This window comes from Ceratina calcarata, unplaced genomic scaffold (genome assembly GCF_001652005.2).
Source record: "Ceratina calcarata isolate Rehan_Ccalc_2016 unplaced genomic scaffold, ASM165200v1 scaffold92.2, whole genome shotgun sequence".
Lineage (NCBI taxonomy): Eukaryota > Metazoa > Arthropoda > Insecta > Hymenoptera > Apidae > Ceratina > Ceratina calcarata.
This window is the reverse complement of record NW_017180576.1, coordinates 50,101-73,961: the sequence shown is the minus strand read 5'-3', so window position 1 is coordinate 73,961 and position 23,861 is coordinate 50,101. Positions and strand designations below refer to the sequence as shown.

At 45.0% G+C, this 23,861-nt stretch overlaps 4 protein-coding genes across 11 annotated transcripts in view; 3 read left to right on the top strand and 1 right to left on the bottom strand.

Moving 5' to 3' along the window:
- Positions 1–9,369, top strand: part of LOC108631615 (uncharacterized) — a 34,946-nt gene extending 25,577 nt beyond the window's left edge. For both annotated transcript variants that reach the window (XM_018035665.2, XM_018035664.2), the window contains 2 exons: positions 4,987–6,530; positions 7,204–9,369. In XM_018035665.2, coding sequence (XP_017891154.1) covers positions 5,080–6,530; positions 7,204–7,537 — 1,785 coding nt within the window. In that variant the 5' untranslated portion in view covers positions 4,987–5,079 and the 3' untranslated portion in view covers positions 7,538–9,369. The remainder of the gene's footprint in view (positions 1–4,986; positions 6,531–7,203) is intronic.
- Positions 9,370–10,782: 1,413 nt separating this feature from the next.
- Positions 10,783–23,195, top strand: galene (potassium two pore domain channel subfamily K member galene). Of its 4 annotated transcripts, none has more exons than XM_018035663.2 (12): positions 10,783–12,177; positions 12,285–12,404; positions 12,476–12,602; positions 17,665–17,791; positions 17,903–18,004; positions 18,073–18,198; positions 18,314–18,447; positions 18,517–18,666; positions 18,908–19,156; positions 19,258–19,527; positions 19,702–21,790; positions 23,111–23,195. In XM_018035663.2, the coding sequence occupies exons 1-11, from the start codon at positions 11,983–11,985 to the stop codon at positions 20,022–20,024; spliced, it is 1,923 nt and encodes a 640-aa protein (XP_017891152.1). In that variant the 5' UTR covers positions 10,783–11,982; the 3' UTR covers positions 20,025–21,790; positions 23,111–23,195. The 4 variants fall into 4 exon arrangements, with proteins under 4 accessions (XP_017891152.1, XP_026674838.1, XP_026674837.1 ...); XM_026819037.1 differs by adding an exon at positions 22,911–23,024 and having other exon boundaries at positions 18,314–18,666; positions 23,111–23,152; XM_026819036.1 differs by having other exon boundaries at positions 18,314–18,666.
- The window catches only part of LOC108631618 (uncharacterized), a 58,906-nt gene continuing 47,691 nt past the window's right edge, over positions 12,647–23,861 (bottom strand). For 2 of the 4 annotated variants that reach the window (XM_026819044.1, XM_026819041.1), the window contains exons 2-6: positions 14,921–15,101; positions 14,586–14,768; positions 13,883–14,027; positions 13,697–13,798; positions 12,647–13,448 (exon numbers count right to left, since the gene is read on the bottom strand). In XM_026819044.1, the coding sequence (XP_026674845.1) occupies positions 13,188–13,448; positions 13,697–13,798; positions 13,883–14,027; positions 14,586–14,768; positions 14,921–15,027 (798 nt within the window). In that variant the 5' untranslated portion in view covers positions 15,028–15,101 and the 3' untranslated portion in view covers positions 12,647–13,187. Of the gene's footprint in view, positions 13,449–13,696; positions 13,799–13,882; positions 14,028–14,585; positions 14,769–14,920; positions 15,102–15,163; positions 16,317–23,861 lie in introns of those variants that run through there. The other 2 variants (XM_026819043.1, XM_026819042.1) reach the window with 2 other exon arrangements.
- LOC108631616 (TWiK family of potassium channels protein 18) overlaps positions 23,042–23,861 on the top strand; it is a 32,372-nt gene continuing 31,552 nt past the window's right edge. The window contains exon 1 of the mRNA XM_026819040.1: positions 23,042–23,569. Within this exon, the coding sequence (XP_026674841.1) occupies positions 23,261–23,569 (309 nt within the window). The 5' untranslated portion in view covers positions 23,042–23,260. The remainder of the gene's footprint in view (positions 23,570–23,861) is intronic.

The window sequence follows — 23,861 nt, the reverse complement described above, 5'->3', positions numbered from 1 at the left end:
CGTTTATACGACCATTTTGTAGAGGACGACGAGATCTACAATTTCCATATAAAAATTTGTCGCTATCACCGATAGTTTACGAGTTATTTGCAAAAAACTGTTTTTTCGTTTTTCGTCAATAACTCTTTAAATATTAATGCTAGCGAAAAACTTTTATATGGGAATTGTAGATCTCGTCGTCCTCTACAAGAAAGGTTCTATACAATTTTCTCGTACAACTAACGGTTTAAGAGTTATTGAGGAAAAACGAAATTTTTTGCCAAAAGTTCGCCGTTTCGACGCTGGGATGGTCGGATTTTGTCAACATCAATAAAATGCCAAATAATCCTATGTAACTCGTTAAATATCGAAATTAGAAGAAAAACAACTTTTATTTGAAGCATTCTTCGATATTTTGAGAAAAAGAAATTTCACTTTCATCTAAAAATTAACCCAGAGAGAACGGTAATAAACTCTTGAAAACAGGTCATATCGAATGGCATATTTCATAGATGTTCGAGTAAAATCAATCAGTTTTGCATTTGATTCGTCACTAATTTTATTCGTCGTTCGATCAGATGGCTATTAACTGTTCAACGACTTGTGTACTGTGTGTACGATAAATTACATTTAGAGACATTTCTTTGCGAAGTCAAATTGGCATAGTAATTGTAAGTAGGTCGTTTTAGTATCACGTATCGAATCATGAGAACCGGTTTTTCTATATCGATAACTCGAAAACTGTATTTGGAGTTATGTCACTGCTTGATGCATGTGAGATGTAATTTTCTACGAACGTAACAAAGTTCATGTGGAGTATCGTGCACCTAATTCATCAGTTATATCGATTAAATAATTTCACTGTCTCGCCTATACGTGAGCAACGTGGTGTTCAAATATTTGGAAATTCTTTTAAACAGAATCCCAGTGGCTTTATTACAAAATCTACAATCTCGTTGATCTATCAATCTTCAGCTCTCGTGTTCATAATAACGAACGGCGAGTCGAAACATGGCACCATGATTCTCGGCTAGGGAGTTCAAACTATAGAAGCAAACCAACGTTTTGTGCGCTCCGATGGAACATTCTAATTTACATAATTAATCATTACCACTTATCCGTGTTCGTTTCATTGAATATTCGCCTCGTACCTCGTCTGTCGGAAGGCCGTGCCAAAATACAGTGTCGAGTCATCGCCGTGTACATAGAAAGTAAAAGGAATCAAACGAGGAGCCGTGAAGAAGCGCACCGCGACCGCCGTGTAAGAACACGCGTTCAGTGGTACTACGAATTTCGAATCCTATTCATCATTCGTTCGGTCGACGTCTAACCACGTGTCGCTAATGATCGAGCGTGCCACTTAATAACGATCTATTAATATTTTTGCCAAATCTTTTTTTGAACGATTTTTACAAGTGAAGGTGAGAGTCGTGTAATTTATTCTTCTTTCGTCGATTCGTCCGTCGAGTAAACATTTGAAATGATCTCTGACGAGTCTTCAGATGGAAGGACGGTCTTGAACGAGGTGCGTAACAGCGTCTGTGCGATTAACATCGCAGTCGAGATGAACAGCGTTAAGGACAAAGAACCGCGTGTCGAAGGACGTAGTAAACGGGGTTTGACATAACCGGGTGACTGTACCTCCGCGTAACGCGGCTCGCCGTAATTATAGTTGTTTCATATCGCGGAGAGAACGGTATTGTTAGGTTTTGAGCAACGTTGTACAGCCGTGATCGCTCGCGATCGCGGTGATTCCGAGGCTCGAATCGCTAGGATCGACGAAAAGGATCCGCAACGAGTGAAATCGTCTCTGGTTCCCGTCTTCTTTTTACCCGGCCGGCTACAATTAGGGTTAATTAGTACGCGTAAGCGAGAAATCGCAATTGGAGCACAGACATGTGTGTAGCATCGGTCGCTCTCTCTTCTAGACTTTCCATGCAAGCTAGAGCAAAACGCTTTGTCTCGTTTATCCAATGGTTTATCTGCTTCACATGCGAAATCATTCGATGCAAAATCGAGTCTATAATTTGCGTCACAAATTTCTCAATTAATTTCCTGTATATTTCGAGATCGAAATATCTCTTTGTCAGCTTATACGGTATCTTTCGATCGGCTATTAGCAGTGGCTCGGGTTCTGGTCTAAATTTTACATTAAGCTTTCAGCGATTGCCCAAGAGTGCAGAGACACAATATCGTTCTCGATAGGAATTGAATTATGCCGAAGCCGTGCCTTGACACACCCAGTCACTGACCTTGACGAATATACGGTCTTTGGGTCCAGTTTCTCTCCGCAACGCGTTTTGGTACGGTCGGTTGCCAGGGTGGCACTGCCGAGAAATATTCGCGTTTTCGTTCGCCTTCGAACAATTGTGCAAATCGTGTCTCTGTATTTTTTCCTAATTCTATGAATCGCGTCGCCTCTTCCGCGTGTCATTACGTGTCAATTTCATATAAATATCTTTACGTAATCTTTCCCACGTACGATTGAAACGAGACGTTTCGATGATCACTCGAGACAGCCAGGATGTCTCTACGTTAGAGGAATTCGCGGTATTTCTTTTCGAATCGTACAATTATTGAGAGATCTGCGTGCACACGTCGTCGTCGTCGTCGTCGAATCGTGACACTTTCTCTTGCACGCGATACATACCTCGTCCATCGAGACGGCTCGTTTCGACTACCGTTTCTAACCCAACGGCCCAAGAAGGACGAAGTTTTTCGCTCCAGTTCGTGTCACTTGGCCGGTCGAGGCACTCCATTAGATTCACGGTAGATACCCTCGAACGGTTTTTCAAAGTAAAGAGGAAGAACAGCGAGACGATTGAAACGGCATTGAAATAGTCGTCATATTTTATCAACGATTCATTAGCATGTTTCGCATGGGACCGTTACTGACCGCAACCACTTAGCACGTACCTATGTCATTTTCTTTGATACTTTTGACCTTTGACACGTCGAGCATCGACGATCGCTACGTCCACTCGGCACGTTCTTTCTCTGGGACTTTTTTTTTCCTTTTCAATGATCGATTCTTAAATGTACGACTAGTCCTTGGTGCTTCTCGTCACCGAGTCGAGGAGCCTCGTTATTACTCCTTCCCTCTCTTCGAACGGAAACCTGAAACGCGTCGAGGGCGAGGTGCAGCCGGAGGCTAGACTGGACGAAAGAGCATCGGCGCGGATACGTGGCGGCGTGTATCGCGAAGTACAGGCAGCAGAGGGAGGTGCAAAAGGTGAAAAACAGTTTGCCATCAGCATAACCGGTTCCGCCGCGGCGCGCCGCCGGGCCCTGGCCGAGCTCGTCCGTGTTCCGACCGGCGCGGCGGCGTGGTTCCTCTCGCGACGGATTCCAACGCGACGATTCGGCCAGCGAGAAGGGCCCGATCACGATCGGCTTCCATCAGCTGCTACCGGTACCCGCCATCGGTATACAGTTAAGCGAATCGACTGGTTCCACCGCGCCGATCCGCTCGTTCCCATTTATATCTCGGCCCGGTTCAACGATTCAAATACTCGGGTAAATCTACTCGAAATACCGTGCTCGCTTATGCAACGTCCGACGGATAATGAAATTATACCGTTCTACACGGGTAGAACAGACATTGAGAGATCCGAATGGCAACGCGGCGACTTCAAAATTGAGAAGACGCTTCCATGGTTCGTTAACGTCCGATTGATAATTTCTATGCGATTTTCTGAGACACAGAAACCCATGAGCTTAGGCAAATATAGAATTCATGCGAAACGTGTCCGTACGTATGCACGGAATTTAATAAGACGTAAACACGGATCGGTAGCCAGGTACACTTCCAAGCGACATGGTAATGCGGGGTGTTGAAATTCACTCCTACCAACTTTCCGTTCATTGTTCTCAGCATCTTTCGCCATTCCTGTCGCGCCTCGCCACTTACACCCGACTTATAAATAAATAGACGAATAAAAGCTACACCGGCCGGTCGTGAAAGCTACCGTGACCAGCTCCCGTATCGTTTCTGATACCTTGACACGGCCGACTCGTTCCCGTCAGATAAGTTTTCCATGCCGCACCGCGTCTGCTCCGTTCCCCTTATCTGTTAACCGCTCTGTACTTTTCTACTTTTCGACCGTGAAAATTGGAAGCGATAAAATCGATCGTTACCTGTTCGTCTCGAGGTCAAGGATGATCCGATCGCTGCTTCATGATCAAACTGTGGAATGAAAAGTGAGACACTCGTAACTCAGATTTCGAAAATGAACGGAATAGAAAATAGCGGTAGCAGTATTGCTCTTTTCATCTTATTAAAATATATTCTTTTATGAATTTTTTTTGTGTCTGCTAAGTGACTACGTTGGAGCTAATTTCTGCCGGGCTGTAGTGTCAATAAATATTACGTTAGTTCAGATGACGATTCTCATTGCCTCATCCTGTAGATACGCGCACGCACATGAAGCAAAGACCTCGAGTAACTGACTATTCAGTTCATGGCAATATCGTTTCATAAGTAATAACCCGAGACTAATGGCAATGACGGTACAGGAAAAGATTTCCCTCGATTGTACCGCAATTAGACGAAGATCACAGTCTCTGCTCGCGGTTAGATCGACGAATAAAAGCTGGTTTCAATTCAAACGGCGATTCTCGTCATGTCTCTGTTCGTTCGCCGCTGCCCGTCGCTCTTTCTAAGGAGGAAGCGTTCGATTACCATCCTTCGGGTTCGCCTGTTCTGTTGCGTCAAGCGTCGCATCGGGAAAATGCTTCCGGTTATTATCGTCTTCCTCCGGAGTGAATAGGCGACGGTGAAAGATAGCGTTACACTTTCCACTGGTACTAATAGCAATCGTTTACTTCATAGCTTTGTTCTCTCTTACTGCCGATGCATCCGCATTTTTAAATCTTTTAATCGTCAATCGTATCAGCGTTTTTCAATTCGTATCGTCGATCGATGAACCTGTTCAATACTGATTCGATTAGAGAACAGTGGATGACCCAAAAATCATCTTGACAAGAAAATCGTCTGTTTTTTTTTAGACGCAGCACCGTGACAGGTCCGCGTGAGTGGATCCGGTGGCGCACGGACAGCGGCAGCGACGTGGCTCGATCGACACGCAGCTAGTCCGAAACATGTTGCCCAGCTGCAACGGAGGCGGTTCCAGGTGCGCGAGGCGCGCCCTGATCTTCGTGTTCGCGTGGGGCCTGGTGATGATCGCCGCGGTCCAATTTCGACACGCGAACATAGAGAACGCGTTGAGGGAGTCACCGACCGCGGAGGAATCGAGCAGCGACGTCCTCGTCGAGGACACGTACCGTCGACGAGAGATGACGAACGATCGGGGATCGTCGAGTCTCGGCCTATCCCGCTATTTGCTCCAGAGATCATCGGCGGACAACGGTTTCTCGAATTCCGGCGGCTCGGGACTCCTGACGACTCTGACCACCATATCGAATTCACCGACGAGGAACCCGTTGGACCTGGAGCCTCTGTTGGACAAGAGCCCCGCCAAGACCGAAGAGGAACTGATCCAAGAGATAGAACAGAGGCTCCCCAGCCTGCCTCTGGCGTACTGGAGCAAGAACAGCAAGTACTCCGGTGGTCAGGGTAAAGCCAAGGGTAACGACAGCTGTGCGAACCTCAAGTACCCGTCGATCTACGACATAGAGTTCAACAACGTCTACTGGCAGACGATGAGGACCAGCAACGGCACGTTCCAGTTCTTCGGCGCGTTTTACGACCGCCGCAAGCTGTCCAGGATAGGACCGGCGATAAGAATCGTCGGGATGATCGACAGGATCGAGCCCACCGTGAAGACGCACTGTCAACTGTGGTACGACGGCGAGAGGGAGCCGAAGGTCGTCGAGACCCTGGAGTACAAGTACATTTGGTATCCGAAATGGGGAAACTATAAACAGGGGATCTATCAGCCGTACGTGATCGCCTGCAAGATACCTCAGTCTCATTGGTCCAAGGGAGCACCGGCTTCGGTCTCCATGGCAGAGAAACCCTGCGACACTCCTACTAACAATCTCAGAGTCATCTATAACAAGCCTGAACGCAAGAAGGATTTCGCCGTCTGCGTGAAGGGTCTCGACTTCCTTCACGAGGACCTCTCCGTTCGATTGGTCGAATGGATCGAACTGATCACGCTCCTCGGCGCGGACAAGATCTTCTTCTATCAGCTGCAAGTTCATCCGAACGTGACCAAGATTCTGGACCATTACCAAAGGCTCGGGAAAGTTCACGTGACTCCGTTGACTCTCCCGGGCGGACAGCCGAACGTCCCCGCGTTTCAACACATGTATCTGACGAAGAAGACCAATCACAAACGACAGAACGAACTGATCCCGTACAACGATTGCTTGTACAAGCACATGTACGAGTACGAGTACATCGCTCTGTTGGACGTCGACGAGGTGATCATGCCGGTGAGGGATGCCACGTGGCAGGATCTGATGAAGAGGGTCTTGACCAAAGCGTTTAAGATCAGGAACGAGACCAGAGCCTCGTACAACGTTAGGAACGTGTACTTTTTGGACGACTTGCTGCACTCGCACGGGTACTTCAAGGACATGCCGAAGTAAGTCAATTTACGATCATTTCCTTTACTTTCGCCGCAACTCGGTTTTCACGCAAAGTGAAATATTTGAAATAAATATTCAGGGAACGAGTATGCTTTGAACACTTTGTAGGTAGTTCATATTTTTAAATATCTCCTAAACGCATTAAAATTCGCGATCTATGTTCAATTTAAATCGATCGAGAGAAGAATGGTATAATCGTTCTGTGTGAACGTTACGAAACGATGGCAAACGTTTTCTCTTTTATGGATGATTGTACTAAATTAATGGAGCCGCATCTACATCCGTTATTAAGTGGAATTGCGGAATCCAGGTTGTGTGCGATGCTAATATTAGTTCGACGTATCAATAATGACGGTATTCTTCACGTTGGGTAAATGCCTGCTCAATTTCGAAACCCGGATAAATTGCAGTCACTTTGTATTTCTACCGTGCCATTAAAGATGTTGGCAAATTGTAACCCGAAAATCATCTCTTCTCTCTCATCAAATAATAATCGAGGGAATTCATAATGAAACGAAACGTTCAATTTATAGTTTTCACATGTTCGTCTATCCGATGAATCCTTCCTTTTAGATTAAAATGAAATTAGAGCGTTTAGAAAATTCCGATGCTCATGGGAAGTCGAGAGGCGTCATTTGTTTTAACTCGAATTTCGATATCTGTTCGTAGGTACATGCATATGTTGCAGCATGTGTATCGTTCGAAGAACTTCACCAAGCCGAACCAGTATATCAAGTGCTTCCACAACCCGGAGAGGGTGGTCACCTTGCACAATCACTTCCCGCTGGCCTGTCTAGGTGCCGGGTGTACCAGTTACCCCATAGAGACCGAGGACGCGCAGTTACAACACTATCGGGCCGACTGCGTTAAATCGTTGAAGAAGACCTGCGTCGAATACCGAGAGAACAGCGTATTGGACACCACTATATGGCGGTACAAGGACCAGCTGATAGAGAGGGTCACCAGGACGTTGGAGACTCTTGGTTTCTTCAAACCGAGCTAGCGTTGATCGGATCTCGGGTTCTCTGTTTCGCGCGCCGTCGACGATGAAACTCAAAAAATTGTTTCCTTTCGTCGATTTTTCTTGAGATTAATCAAAATTTCGTTCTCGAAATTACCACGACGCCTCGACGACGACGAAAATCGTCGATCCCGCGGTCGGGCGAAGCGAAGCTTCGTTGCATTTTCGATCGTACTTCGATCTAGCCATTTTATCGTCCTACGTTAAACGCGTCGACTGAATCTGATTCTGCATCGATCCCTCGGGTCTGATTGTGAGTCTACTGTCGAGGAAGGGTTTTTAACTTTTATAATGGAAACGAGATCGGTAGATCGATGCAGGATGTCGTTTCGTTTGTTTGTCGATCTTGTGACGGGAAAAGATGCATTTATCGACAGGCGTCTGCACTGTTTTAACCGAGTTGCACGGCCTTAGTATTAATTACGATTAGAAGTCCTCTTACAAAGACTAAGACTCGATGTACTTCTCCTTTACCCTTTTACTCCCTGAACTTTGATTCCTCGCGTTGAGTGGAAGTCCCGTATCAATAATAAAGGGTTCCTCGCGAGTTTTGCTGTGTGATAACGGGGAGAAAGCATGTCGATGAGTGAGAAATCGTGATTGGAAAGTAGCATCGATCTTCGATTCGCGATCGATCTCTGTGCAATTCTTTTATTCGAATCGGCTCGTGTTTCTTTTTAAACTTTTTTTTTAATCATTTCGTATAATCAATTTACACTTTTAAATGACCGACCTGTGAACGGACTCTCGTTTGAAAAATGTATACCGTTCTCGAGTCGACGATCGATGCCGTAATTCGAGTTCGACCGTGAACCAACGATCGTGATTCCGGTCGAATAACTTGGAACGCATCGGGAAAGACTCTTGTTCCACGGATGTACGCGCACGGTGAATCGTGAAACAGACGGACGATTCGAAAGTACGGTCACGTAAAGGCGACACGAAATAAATCGTGGGGAAAAGTCGTAGGCCGCACCTTTCCAAAAGTTGCGCGATCCTCCAGTGATTTTTTGCGTCACGATCGATCCCGTGGAAAACTTGCGTTCCGTTTATCGATCATACGAGCGAATATAATTCGGAATCTTTTAAATGAAACCTCGAAGGTTTAACAGACGATCGTATCGCCGGGAACCCGACGCCCCAGTTTTACAGGGGAACGAAAGTACATCCATGGAACGACCGTGAAATGCTTTCTTCCCATAACGCGTTTCCTTCGTAACTCGAAACGGGCTCGCTGTAGGCTTCGTTCTCCTCCTTTTCCTTTCGCATGGTGAACCTCGATCGCTTTCTACGCGACACGATCGCTTCCTTTCTTTCCTCTATTTTTTTTTTGTGTCGTCGAACGAGAGCGCGATTGACGTTGCACCATAAACTAACGCGTACACGATATGATATTATTACTATAATTATCATTTTATTATTACTATATAATCGTATCACAGATTTTGTCCATCGAACGTTTACTAAGGAATGTATTTATGCTCACGCGCTATTGACTACAGCGATCGAATCGGCGTCGATCGGTCGTAATCGATTTTTCACATAGCTACAATCAGACTGATGATCGTATTCCTCTATGAACGAGAATGTACGCTCGGTTTCGCGATATTTTTTAATGATTGGTAGCGATTTTTGATCGACCGCGCTCGACGAACAATAGGAGAGCGAAATCGGGCGTCGAAGTGCCTGAAATCGTTGGACGCGATTCGGACGCGTCTCTCAGCTCAGTCTCCACGATCGACCTCTCTCCTTTTTTTATGTAAATACACGGAAGAGTCGGTTGGGATAATAATAAAATATTACCCGAAGATGTACGTGTTATTGTCTCGTGCCTTCTAATTTTTAACTAACAGAAAAATAAGATGAGCTGTTCAAAGACTTTCCTTGTACAATTAGCTTTAACTTCAGTCGCGATTCATTAAAATCGCTTCGCTAAAAACGCGGATGTACATTAGCATCATTTTAAATTACAGTATGGTTCTGTCTTATAAAATTGTAACTCTCTCGACTTTTAGCGATCCGAATTGGACACGTTCCTCCGCTCAGGATATTCCTTGGACGTTTGGCTTCGATCCTAGTGTTTGGTCGTTAAAATCGGTTCACCACGAACAAGAATATCACCGTTCTCTACAGGCTTCTACTTCTTCAACGTTAAAAGGAGATCACCAGGCTCTTATGTCGAGATGAATGATCGGTTGCAAGTATTTTACTTCATTGTAAATTACTTACAATTAGTTTTAAGTAAAACTGTACAGATATCAAATTTTTGTATTCTGTAACTTGTTTAAAAGTGAAATAAAGATCTTGTTAAACATATATCTTACTGTCTACTTAATCACCTGTCCAATACTCCTAGAATGACCAACACCCATTCCTTAGCGAGAACTATAACTCGAAATAACAGCCCTGGTCGCTATTGAATTAGTTGTATAAATACGTCAAATTTAGAGCTGCAAAATTCTTGGAAATGACGTCATCAATAAGACTTAGTGCTACCTCCTATGCTATCATATTCTCCTGATACAAAGTTTAATTTTGGAGAAAAATTTTGGTGTCCGAGAATTCTTGGAAATGACGTCATCACTCGGAGTTAGTGCTACCTCCTACCAACTCATTTTCTCCTGATACAAAGTCCGATTTTGGAGAAAAATTTTGCTTGACATTGGACTTTGTATTAGGAGAATATAAGTTGTTAAGAGGTAGCACGAACTCCGAGTGATGACGTCATCAACAGAAGTTAGTGCTACCTCCTATGCTATCATAAATAAAATTGTTCTTTTTCGCGATTTTTCCAAAGGGGGCCTTCAGATTTTCGCGATTTTCGTTTTTCGTCAATAACTCCCGAACGGATGGACGTAAGGGGGCGTATTTAGGCTCATTTTGTAGGGGACGACAAGATCTACAATTTCTGTGTAAAAAGAATTCGCTAGTGCCAATAGTTAACGAGTTATTTGCAAAAAACTGTTTTTCTGTTTTTCGCCAATAACTTCCAAACGGATGGACTTAGGGAGACGCTTATGGGTCCATTTTGTAGAGGACGACGAGATCTACAATCTCTATATAACAGTTTCTCGCTAGCATCAATAGTTTACGAATAATTTGCAAAAAACTGTTTTTCGTTTTTTGCAAATAACTCGTTAACCATTGACACTAGCGAATTCTTTTTGCACAGAAATTGTAGATCTCGTCGCCCCCTACAAAATGAGCCTAAATACGTCCANGAATAACGTTTATTATTTTTATAATTTACACCGTTCTTGTATTTTCACATTCCCTTTACATTCAATTTCAAAATAAAATTGCATCGGTAACTATTTATCCAGACGTAGGTTAAAATTGTTTTTATTTTGACGTGTCAAACAGTAATGACCACAATTCTAGAAACGTCTGATCGAGCATTAAAAAGATAAGACGTACATTTATTAACACTCGTTTTGAATTTTGTCTCCTAGGGGAAACTAACACATGCACATAGTTGGCTCAGTTTCGTTGTTACTAGCTGTATGAAAAGAATACAATTTACAAAAAGAATATCGAGGTACCACCGTCTGTTGTGGGGTAGTCGTAATAAATAACAGGGAGCCCACATCGATATCACTGGTACGTCGGTATTTCAGAAACCGGCTGACCTCCAGCTTCTTTTACCGAGCCTCGGATTCTCTGCTCGTTCTCTAGTTTTACTTGCCTGTACTAGTCGGCGCACACTTCCCAATTTCAAATGTTTAAATCACAATACAAGAAATATACAAATTAAAGTATGAAAGTAATTGATCAAAGTATCTTTGTTATTATTCACTCGTACGAATTTTCTAAAAGACTGTCTTACGTAAATAAGTACAAGTATTAGATTATAGTTAGATTTAAAATGCGCAAAAGGTACGGTAGCTGTCCATAGCATACGTTTTTCTATTCTTAGTCGCGTCATCGAACTCGGCCCTTAAGAATGTTATTATATTTACAATAGCCGAATTTGAAACGGACTTCTCGCTGCTGCCAGAGACCGTTCATAACGTTCCGGCTCGAACGTACGAAGCGAAATTTCCACGATAGCATAGGTGGGATAAATTTGGAACAACCATCTCGGACGAAACACGGCTGTGTTTTATGTCAGTTCCGTAGTCAGTTTCGCTTCTCGAACGCCGAGATGGAGAACCCGATAAATCGCGATATTTAACGCGATCAGTGACAAAGGACTGTAACGTTTTTCGAGAGAGCGTCCCAGTAAATATTAACATTCCAGTTTAACAATAGACTTCGCTAATTAAACGAATACGCGTGAAAGTAAAATCGAACGGACGTAACGAAATGATTAAGTTTAAACGAGAGAGAGCGTCGTGAAAATCAGTTGAAAATGCGTGGTCTTCGAGAACGTAAGTAAAAGTGTTAATATAATACAGACGAGAGGGTGGTTCGAAGCTGGGAGCACGATGTCACGATCGAGAGCGGAAGCGTTCGAGATGACGGAGACCGAGAAGTCTTCCAAGTGCGTCAGGTTCCTCCGCCTCCTGTGGAAGTTTTTCAGATGCGTTTTTTCCCACGTGTCGTTGGTCTCTCTGGTCGTGTTGTACTGTCTGATCGGCGCGTACGCTTTCGAGGCCCTCGAGGCGGGCCACGAGAAAGAGGTATTGCACAAACTCATCCCATAAATAGCACTATTTAAACGCAAAGGCAGAATCGCAAGAATTCTCTCTCTCATACTTTGCTCTCTGTACGTTCGTCGACGTCCCAGATAAAAAAGAGCATCAAAGACATTCGGGGGGACGTCGCGGAGCATCTATGGAGGCTCACGAAGGAGGTGGAAGTCCTCATTCGCGAGAACTGGACGGACAAGGCGTTGCGCGAATTACAGGTGATGCGTTCGAACGACAAAGAACGGGGCTCTCGAGTATTCCTAGAATCTCACCGGTTCGCCTTTCGCAGAACTTCGAAGAGAACCTCGTCTGGATGATGGAAAAGGAGGGGTGGGACGGGAGCGAGGGTGAGGACGACATCCAGTGGACCTTCGCCGGCGCTCTGTTTTATTCGATCGTGGTCATCACCACTATCGGTGAGTCGTTGAAACGTGATCGACGGAAGGTGAAAGAACGTCCGAATTTCTCACGAAATGTATTTAGCTTTTCGCATACATTATACATATTAATACAACGAAATCTACGTACACTGATATAAAGATGATTACAGGCCACAATGATATACTGACAAACGGCGCTGTATGTTAATTAAAGCCTGTTCGTGGTAACAAAGTCTTTGGTATTAATCTTTTACGAACGTCTAAAGTTCTCGTGGTTGTTTTAAATGCAGCGAGTTAGTCGCGATGGTGACAGACGGTTCGACAGCGAGTTCTATGGCTAAAAATAAGAGGGACTGCTCGATGAATTTACTGGACCTCGATCTAAATTCACCAGTCGAATTAACGACGTTCGTTTAAATATATTAACGTGGGCGAACCCGTGATCGAGTGTTCAATCAGAATAATTAATAAGTGCATCCTCGATCGGAACATTTACTGTCCGATACTGTCGCAGTCCTCTTTTATTCGCCACTCTAATTCTTTCAATTCCATTCAGACGTATAAAATGAAACGCGAACTCCACGCGGGAGGTAATCAGAAGAGAGGAACCGAGGGACTTACTTAAGCTTTCCGATCCGCGCTCGCATCCTCGGTCTGGTTTTTCTTCAACGATCGCCCGTAGAAGTCGTAGTCGTTGTAATCGTAATTCTGCTCGTAAGGGGTACTTCCATGGGGTCGTGGATACGCGCTCGGAGCCTCTCCTGGGATATGGTAATTTCCGGGATATCTATTACCGCCGACGAAACTCCCCTGCGGTCTTCGATTGCCGTAATAGTTCGGTGGATGCGCAAACGACGCCGGCCCGTACTTGTTGGGAACGCTCTAACGTTAAAAAAATTATGACAGTTCGTAACCCATGAACCCTTGAATCACCGAATAAAAATTCAGAGGTAACGATTTTGGTCTCGAAGGAGAGATCCTAAATTGCAAGTCCTTATTCAGGGAATTTCAATCTTTCATAACGAGTTCATCCCCAGTACAATTCGCGATAGATCATGTCAGATTCAATTAGAATTGTTAGGTGACGAAAGGGAAGGTGGAAAACACTTTTAGATAATTAATCAACGTACCGGATACACGGGATACTGTGCACCATCGCCGTAGCCAGGAACCAACGCCGGATACCGTCTGCTACTGAAACAGCAGTATTTCTTGTCTTTCGCGCAAGACCCCTGTAAAAGATAATTAGAGAGAACAGATTAGAACACGGCTGTTTTAAGCGCGTCGCAGAACGCATCGTGACGAAATCCACTTACGAATTTTACTCCAGCGGAAGGGCAGTTGAAACTGTATCTACACCTACAAACGTCGTATTCTCGGTATCGAGGATCGTCCTTGACCCAAGATGGTACGAAACCGGAATGTAACGCCCCTTCGTCGATATTTCCGGTGTAGGGAGGTCTGAGTATCGGCGAAAAGCGAAAATTATTTCTGTCATCTATTCCTCGAATTTGAATGAAACATAGACGCGTTTTATAGAACGAGATTTCAAAAGGCAGATTCTATTCCGACTTTGCTTTATCAGAGTTTACGCCTGTTAATCGTATTAAGAACATTTTATCCTTTTCGAACGCGTATCTAGTTTCGAACGCTTCAGACTTGTCAGACGCGCGAAAAGTATAGAATGTATAAATAGGATAGTCTGTCTAAAAAATCCTATTATCGGGTCCAGCCGAGCGTCAATTATCAGGCATCAAAAACTGAGATTCGACAAAGGCTGGTATCGTGGAACGTCCCCTCGGGGTTCGGGACGGTGTCCGTAACGGAGAAATCCCTTGACAAAACGGACGGACGTTTGCTGGCTTTTCATAAAAATCCAACGGAGTCGACGGTGGCCACCGAGGAGGGCGGCGGGGTGGTTTATTCGGTCGCACAAAGCCAATCAACATTCGGATAGGTAGTTCGCGAGCCTCGAAAACCGACTTACTGGGTCGGAAAACAGCGGGAAGATACGAATACCTTTTTATAATGCCGGTCGGCCCGCCAGGACCGACGAGAACCCCTTTGTTGCCGGGATACGACGCCGCCGGCACAATGGGTCTGCCGTTAGGACCGTACGCTCCCGTATTTTGTGGTCTAAATCCTATCAAAGGTCCCTCATCCTCGAAATCCTCAACGTTCTCGTTCACCTGGTACCTATAACTGGGCGAACGTCCCATTTTCATAATTCTTCTCCCTCTCCACGATTCCAGTTTTTACCTCGTCTCACGGATCAATGATAAATTGACAACGTGATCTTCACACGCTACTTAGAAATATCACCATTACCACCCAAAAGTAAGATACGAACGTACCTCTTATCGATTTTACTCTCTTGCTGTTCCCCGTCTTTCCATACCCAATCATTTTCGGCAGCCGTTACGACCACTGTGACGCAACAAAACAGGAAGAAGACAGACATTTTACGTTGGAGTACGTCGCGAAGAAAAAAAGATGCACGACACGGGTCAGCTTCACTTGTGAATTGCCGGTCGACTAAAACGAGAGTGAAAGTGGAATCGTGTCTTTATATATGCATCGTTGGAAGGTGAACGTACCGGCGGCGCGGCGTGCTTCGCTTCGAGGTCTCCGATCGTAATCGGTAATTTCTACCTGGGGATGATTCAACCCGGCTCCTAATCGCGGCTCAGAGAATTCGGTACCAACAGTAATAATACAGATAATTCTGATAGTTGTAATTGAATTAAAATAGTTCGGATAAATGGAAGTCGAATTAAGTTGAAAGTAATAAAACGTAAACGAAGTCTAGTCAGTGTAGATTTAGGAAGATTTCGATCGATTCAAAGTATTGTTCGCTGAACAGTTTTCCTATCGTGTCGTTCAATTAGTTTTTACGTATGTGAAAAGTAACAGTGACGCGTCATTCTTAAAATATGAACGTGATCCAGAAAGGTGGAAACCGGGTCGAGTAATAAAACACGTGGGTGCATCGAACACTCGCAAACCGAACCGTTCCTCGTCCTTCGACCTGGGAAAATCCGCCGGTTCTCGTGAGGAGGGAGCTGGTTTCATTACAGGTGGTTCTATGGCCTCCTTCTTCGAATGAGTTCCAGCCAAATGGCGTAACACGCGATTCCTTCCTCGAAGGACGTCTGCATTGTCCGCCAGACACGCTTTTCTCGATGCAACATCTTCGTGCGAGTCACACTTTTTCTTCTTCCACTGATTCTACGTGATCATTCTTTCATATGCATAGTAAAAGGTATGCAAACGTGTTTTAAACTGATAAACAGACTGTCACCACGATGTCTTTGTGACGTATCGATATGCGAAGTTCTCGATGGGCAACTGAAATAATGAAGTCAGGCAAAATCGTTTACACGTAGTAGCGAATAGGGAAGAGACTCGGATTCGTTCATGGAAAACGGCTGGTTATTTTGTGTGACCCCGTTTCACAGATAGAACGAAAATCGAACGACAGTAATTTTCGCCGGAGAACCGTTGTTGGTCAACTGAGAGGAAATTCAGTTTTCTTCCGGGACAGGAATTTCCCCCGTCACGGCCTCCGTGATTCGTTTCTCTTGATTTTTGCCCCGCGTTCTCAGCCAGCGATCTCTCCCGATTAAACTGTTTCACGGAGAGAAGGCAGGGCTAAATTTGTTACGTCGCGTCGGCCGGCAAACGCCCTTTGTGTTAACGCGAACGGGAATACAATGAAAGGAATGATGAATTTATTCTCTCGAACGCGAAGCGAGGACGCGAGCGAATAAATGGCCCCCGGTTTCCTTTTTTCGGTCGGGAAATATATTTCTTGGTTTAATGTTTGAATAGCACGGTAGCCAAAAAAAAAAAACCGGGTAGTTTTAAAAAATAGACGGAAAGAAAAACGAAGGGGTCGACCGGATGCGGTAATGTTTGTACAATTTTTTTTTTGCACGAGGACCTTTTTAGAATTTCAAATATTTTTCTATCAGTTTGGACATAGTTATTTCTGTGCATGTTCCCCGGATCCGTGTTTTTTCTCAGGAAGATCCCTCGAAAACGGAGCCGTCGTTTATTTTGACAAAATTATCGATTTTCTGTCGGACGCGTTTCGACGTTCCTTGAGGAATGACAAAAAAAATAGCAACGACCGTGGAATTCGGCCGAAGGCGCGTAACGCGTGACAGAATCGCGTTCCGGAACGTCCGTTTGGCTTTTGTGCACCATCAATCCTACTCCGCTTCCTGCGGATACAACCTTCTCGCCCACTCTCACTTTTTCAACCGTTCGACCGTGCCAGCGTTAATTAGCACTCTCAAAAGAGGGAAAAAGGGGAACCGAAAAGAAGCGGTGTAATTATTTACTCGTCGCGCGAATTAGAATCTTAGAATAAGGAAATATGTATCGTGGATATTCGAGAAGAGGCGAATATCGATTCACAAATACATGTCTTTCGTTCGAGAGGATGCACGAACTTGCGAGGCACTCGTCTGAAATCGGAACGATTGTTTCGAATATTTTTGTCTCAGGCCTCGTCCTCTACGTTCGTTTATTCTCAGCCTCTTGTATCATGAATGGGAAATACGTGTACGATTCCTAATCAGGAACTGGTGGAGCGATCGTAAAAAAAGAACGCTCGAAGGCGTATAGACCTTGACCCAGACTGCAGGACGAATCCGTGAAACGAAGAGTGGCCACTCGTTGCGAAATTGTCGATCCGACCTCGACGAGTATTCCAAATATTACCAACGGCGACCCTGAAGCCTCAAACAAGGCTTTCGATCCCGAGCGATTTCGATGTTCAAACAATTACTTTGAACTTGCTCTCTCAGTGGCCCACGGCTGAGCGATTACAAAATTTTATCTCGATACGTGCCGAATGTTTCGACCTTCCAAAAATATCGAGAAACGAATTTTTTAACACTAGGAGAATTTTAAGTGTAAAATACGTTTAAGTAAATCGTATAAAAAATGAAGCGTCGTGACACTTTGCACGGAGGAAAGGTAGAGACGACGTCGACGCCGCGAGCACGACTCGTGGTCTGAGGGAATTAATTGCGATGCATTACGCGAGCGGAAAATTATGCAGGGCTAATCGAGCGTTGCTTTACGCTAGGTTACGGTCACATCGCACCGAAGACCAAGAACGGGAAAGTGGTGACAATATTCTACGCCATCATCGGGATTCCCCTGATGTTGCTCTGCCTCTCGAACATCGGCGACATCATGGCATCGAGTTTCAGGTATTCGCATTCTCCATCCCCTACGATTACTAAACGAGTAAATTAGAAAAGAGACATGTGAACGACTCGTCATCAATTGTGTCACATTAAATAAAATCAATTATTAATCAGATTCTTGTACTGGAGAGTCTGCTGCTACATATGCACTAAGCCACCGAAGAAAAGACGACCCAGAGCCCACTTCGTCAGATCTTATTCCGTGCGGCAACCAGGGTACGTTTTTCATTGATATTACATAGAATTGAAACGCTGCTCGGTAAAGAGAAGGATCTTTCTGTAAGGCGGTACGGGGGAAGCAAAGGTGGGTTCCGGCGATCGATCAGAGCGAGTGAAAGGTCCGCAGACTCGGCCTTGGGCTTGTCCGAAACTCTGGCGAGATCATCGTACTCCGAAGTCGATTATAATAAGTATGATGCGACCTGTTTACATCGATCTTGATCGTGAGATTAGTCTCGTTTCCGATAGACACCAGACATTTTATAACATTCATTTTTTATGACGATACGCGAAATTTAAATCGAGGTATGCTCGTCGATACGAGGAGAGAGATCAGAAGAGGGCGAGCACCTCCTGTCCGCCAACGGGAAATCCGAATCTCGGATTTAAGTCCGCCACCGTCTCCAGATACTCGGACCTATTGGCGAAACCGTCTAGAGGTAATATTCGCAAACGACGCGACCCACTCGCGGAGAAAAGAAACGTTGTTAAACGGCGATTGCGTTTAGCCAGTCCCAAGATGACCACGCAATCGTTGGACAGGAAGTTGCTGCGTTCGCCGAACGACAACGACCGCTCGCCGGTTGTGTGCAACAAATACGCGTTGGACGATCTGGAGAACGAGACACGACGATGGCGAGCTTCCGCCGAACACGAGGGTTCGACCGTCTTGCATTTAGTTTTTCAACTTATTCCTCGTTCACCGTCGGACATAATTAAGGAACGAATTAATTCTCTTAATGCGCTCCTCTCTCGGCTTTAATTTCACCCACTTATATTTTTACGATTTATATTAAGAGCAGCGCAAGCTCGAAAGAGGCATACATTATTTTATCCGGAGTGGTGAATAAACGCGGCGCTTAATTTTCCCCTTAATAAATACCGTTCCGTCGTTCACAGTGGGCAATTCGAGGAAATCACGGCAGGGGCCACAGGTGATAGAAGCCAGGGACGAAAACGTGGAGGGGCCGGTACCATTAGTGACGAGGTCATTGCCCAGAAGATGCTTGTCGGTGGAAAGCGCGACCAGTGGCTACAGGAACAACGTACCGACGTCCCTGCGACGACCTTCTTCGGTCTACTTGGAAATGGACTCGAGGAGGTCCCAACATTCTAGGAGTAAACGATACAGGAGCAACTATCCCGTTGGTAAATTAAAATGCAAGAATTGTCATCCGAATGCAACCAGTTCGTAATTATACGAAAAATTGATAGACGTGAATATAAAATGTTTCCTATTTTGGGGAAAGCTCGATCTTATAGAAGAGACACGCTACCAGCGGACCTACTGTCCGCGCCTGGATTCCCTCGACAAGTCTATCTGGACGAATTCGAGTCCGATTACGATTATTACGTGAACGATGACCAGGAGAGGCAACCGATAAGGCCGGTGCCGATTTGGCTGTGCGTCTTCTTGGTGGTCAGTTACATCTTCGGTGGTGCCTTCCTGTTCAGCGCATGGGAACACTGGCCTTTTCTCGATTCCGCGTATTTCTGCTTCATCACTCTAACGACTATAGGTCAGTGTTACTGTCCCCAAGGATTTCATATAAATTGTATAGAATCAAACTCCGTAGCGTGGCATACGTTACGCGCGTTTGACAAACGAGGAACGAATTAATTTGCATGCGTGACAGAATACGAAAGGAGAGTGTGAGAACTCGGATAAAAGGGAAAGAGATTTATTGTTGCAGGATTCGGTGACTTCGTGCCAGCTTACAAATTGGACGCGCACAAAGGGATCGCGGTTTGTTCGTTGTACTTGTTATTTGGAATTGCTTTGCTGGCGATGAGCTTTAATCTGGTGCAAGAGGAGGTCATCAACAACGTGAAGAACGTCGCGAAGAGGCTGGGGATCATCAAAGAGAGCGACGACGAGGAAGACGTCGATGACTACGACGCGTACGACGTCGAATACAACGACGAGGTCGTCGACGACGAGCTCGAGGGCTACGTTCTCGATGCCCCTCGATCTCACTCGATGGCTAGAAATGTTCGCGGAATTTCGGTCACGTAGAATTCAACCCGAATTTCTTCTCATTCATCGACACTCGTTCACTTCACGTCGTTCCCCGGTCTCCTTTCCCTCATTGTTCGTCGTCGTAATTAAACCCGTTTAAACGGGACAACTGAGGAGAAGATCCTTTCAAAACAATGAACGAACGCGAGATTTCTCAGGCGCAAGCGTCTTTAACATTTCGTTACTCCTCTGATACTCGGATTTGTATCTATGACAAATTGTAAAATGCATGCAGTACGAATAAGTGTTTTGTCGAAATAAACTGTTGTACAATAATTTGGAAATGAGTCGTTGCGATCCAAATTCATCGACCGTTCTAGGAACGCGTAACGAGGTGGAAACTCGATTCAGGGAATTTCCCGTCACGCAACTAAGGTAACCGACGCCGCAATCTCCCTTTCTCTCTCGCAAAGTGATTTAACAGATTCAAACCTAAATCGTCGCCCTCGGTCAAACGGAAGACGAGGAGAACGTAGCGTGTACGTTGAAATGTGAAACGAGCATGTATCTACCTGGGAGCGCTAATAATAAATTTACAAGGTGCGATCGAGACGTTCCGGAGAGCTCTGGGGATATACCGGGTGTCCAGGAAGCCGGAACCTGGTCAGGGACGAGCCTGGCTATTATTAGAGCCGGTCTATTTTCAGTACGGCGTGTCGAACCGAGTGACACGGAATCAGTGCACGGGGAAGCCTCAGAGAAGCGGTTCGCGTTCTACCAATTCTGCGTTCGATCGCGAGAAATCGGCAAATCGAAACCTCGATCTCGAATCCAACCGAGTTTAACGTTCATTATATCGTTTAAAAGATCCGCATGATCGGTAGATGGACGATTCGAGTTAAAAATCGCGAACAGGTGTTTAAGAGAAAAAGAGTGTGACGAATTATCGTTTACATTTAGGACTCTACTCGAATCTAATAAAATCGTGTAACCGATTTGGAGAAAGTGTCGATAAAGGCAGAAGTAGACGTCGCGATATGTGACGAGATTTTTCAAACGATGTTCGACCATCGTCGAAGATGATTTACAAGAAGAAACAGAGGACAGTGGTACGCGAAAGAGTGGATCCAGCAGCATGTGTCAACACGTGGCGAGTCCGTCTTGACAGAGCGTCTGACCGGAAGCCACGAGCGTGTCTATATTTAAAACGCGACGCGAGGAAAACAAATTTCCCACGCGAAACTACTGACTACGAGGAGAGAAGGAAAAGGATTGAAATAAAGGGAGAAACCGTATCGCTCTCGACAGCGAGGGATAAACATAGAAACGAAATGAACAGAATTTGGTGTTGGAAGAAAGCGTACGGACCGTTCTATATTTAAAGCCTCGGACGACCACCGAAACGAAAAGGAGAACAATAATTTCCAGGCAGCTGGGGGAGAACATCGCCCGTAGAATTTTAACTCGGAGGGAAAGAAAGTTGCAAGAGCCGGTCGTGTGGTAAAAGGTCTGACAATAGATCTCGTTAACTCGTTTACGATTGTTGTTCGTTCGGGAACGAAAGTCGATACCCGGCGTCCGAGGCACAGAGCTCGCGAAGGGAAGCGAAAGGGTCAGCGACGTTTCCTATCAAACGCGACCGTGTAATCTCACCGTTCCGCCGGGTCACCGATCGCGTACAGTCCCGCGATACCCTTTTTAGCATTCGACCGTGTTCCCTCTCTATTAATTTATATCTGGATCAGATCGCGGACGATCGGACGAGCCGGACAGACTTCGTTGCCGAACACACAAAACGTGGAGATGGACTGGAAACGATCCAGGTAAGTCGTCCCGAAGAATCGTCGTCTATGTTAGAATAAAAAATTCCGAATACATAGCAAACAAACAAATAGCGACTCTTTGTACTGCGTCATGATTAGCCGTGGACTTTATCGCGTCCTCCGTCTCTTAAGGATGCATTAGCTATACAGTCAATCCCAGAAGTTTATGCACTTTAGAAACGCTTTTTTTAAAAAGAAATCGGACGTCGGAAGAACACTGCTAATAATAAACACGAAAAAAAAATTTTCGATTTTTCCGAGATTTTTCCAAGGGGTACCCCTTCAAATTTTGCGAAATTTTCGTTTTTTGCCCATAACTCCCGAACGGATGGACGTAGGGGGGCGTTTATAGGACCATTTTGTAGAGGACGACGAGATCTACAACTTCCATATAAAAATTTGTCGCTAGCATAGATAGTTTACGAGTTATTCGCAAAAAACTGTTTTTTCGTTTTTCGTCCATAACTCTTTAAATATTAATGCTAGCAAAAAACTTTTATACAGAAATTGTAGATCTCGTCATCCTCTACAAGAAAGGTCCTATGCAATTTTCTCGTAGGATCAACGATTTAGAAGTTATTGAGGAAAAACGAAATTTTTTTCCAAAAGTTCGCTGTTTCGACGCTGGAATGGTCGGTTTTTGTCAACATCAATAAAATGCCAAATAATCATACGTAACTCGTTAAATATCAAAATTAGAAGACAAGTGCACTATTTTTAATTATAGGAAATGCGTTTTTCTAAGATACATAAACTTTTGGGATTGATTGTATAGCCAATACATCCTTAATATTGCTCATAACGAATGACTCTTTAGAAAATCTATTGAATCCTTGACCAGTCACGATGGTATCAGAAATATTCTACGACAATGAGACCGTCCGTTTGGCACGCTCGAGTAGAAAAGAGGACTGCCAGAATACACCGTAGTATCTTTTTTTATTTTACGACGGTACCCGAAATACTTTTGGTAACGGTGCGCGATTTGGTGGCGCGGCGCAGCGCCTGGAATTACGCTCGATGCCGGGAATTTCACGCGCGTTAAATATCCACCGCGTCCGACCGCGACGAATGTCGGCCGGCTATTACGCAAACAAGTTTCAAATTATGCTCCTTACAGCTCGAGTTCGCCCGAGCCAGTAGATCAGTTCGTTAGCCCGATCAACGGACCCATCAGCAGCTTCGCTCCCATGTCCCTTTTCCACCCTCCCGAGAGAAGACGATGGTCAAACCTGTATTTATATTGATTCGGATGAACGATGGCCAATTTAAGCTGCTTTTGAAAATCCTTGAATAATCCTCTTTTACTGTGGGTTCCAGTGGTTGTTTTATTCATAATCAATCGCCGTGCGTTCGAATCAGCGTGAGACTCTGGGAGGAAATCTAAAACGAGCGGAACTAGGTGAAGTGCGATAGAAAAAAAAGGAGGAAATAGACGACACTTGAAGGGCTTGGAACGTTGAACGAGGGATGGAAGGGGATCGAGGATCGTATTCGACGTCCAGTAGAAACTGGCAGCGTGGAAGTTATCGGACTCGCAGTGGAAGGCGAAGAAAACGTAGACGGAAGTCGTGGGGCGAGAGGATCGCGGACTGGACCAGGGCTCTGATAGCCTTCCTCTTCAGCAACGTCGGTATAGTGTGCCTGGTCGTCGGATATACCATAGCCGGCGCCTTCCTCTTCACCCACATCGAGGGCAGGAACAACTTGGACGTCGTCGGAGACGTGATCAGACTGAGGAACCTGACGGCTGCCATCCTCTGGGAGCTCACTTCCAGGGTAACGTAGATGTTTGTGTCTCGACGAAAGAGAAAGCTGGACTTTTCATCGCTTTCCCTCTTGGAATATTAATTATTAGGCCGCGGAGTTGATACGTCCAACAAATAAGAATGCACGACGCGATACACCCAAAAATTATTGAAGAATAAAAGAAATCTCCGTCTAAATTCCTTTTTCGTAAATCGATGATCCTAGAGGATGGTTACGTCCGGAAATTGTCAATGATGATAGGAAAAATCGCGAGGTATCGAGTTCGATGGATCGGGGAAGTTCGAATAAGGAATTGAAGCCA

What these genes read in the sequence shown, in the direction of transcription:
- galene (XM_026819036.1), top strand. Translation starts at nt 11,983, where the DNA reads ATGTCACGATCGAGAGCGGAAGCGTTCGAGATGACGGAGACCGAGAAG. An exon ending in TATTCCGTGCGGCAACCAGG is followed by an intron (nt 18,005 to 18,072) that starts GTACGTTTTTCA and finishes TCTTTCTGTAAG; the next exon opens with GCGGTACGGGGGAAGCAAAG. An exon ending in CAGGAGCAACTATCCCGTTG is followed by an intron (nt 19,157 to 19,257) that starts GTAAATTAAAAT and finishes TTTTGGGGAAAG; the next exon opens with CTCGATCTTATAGAAGAGAC.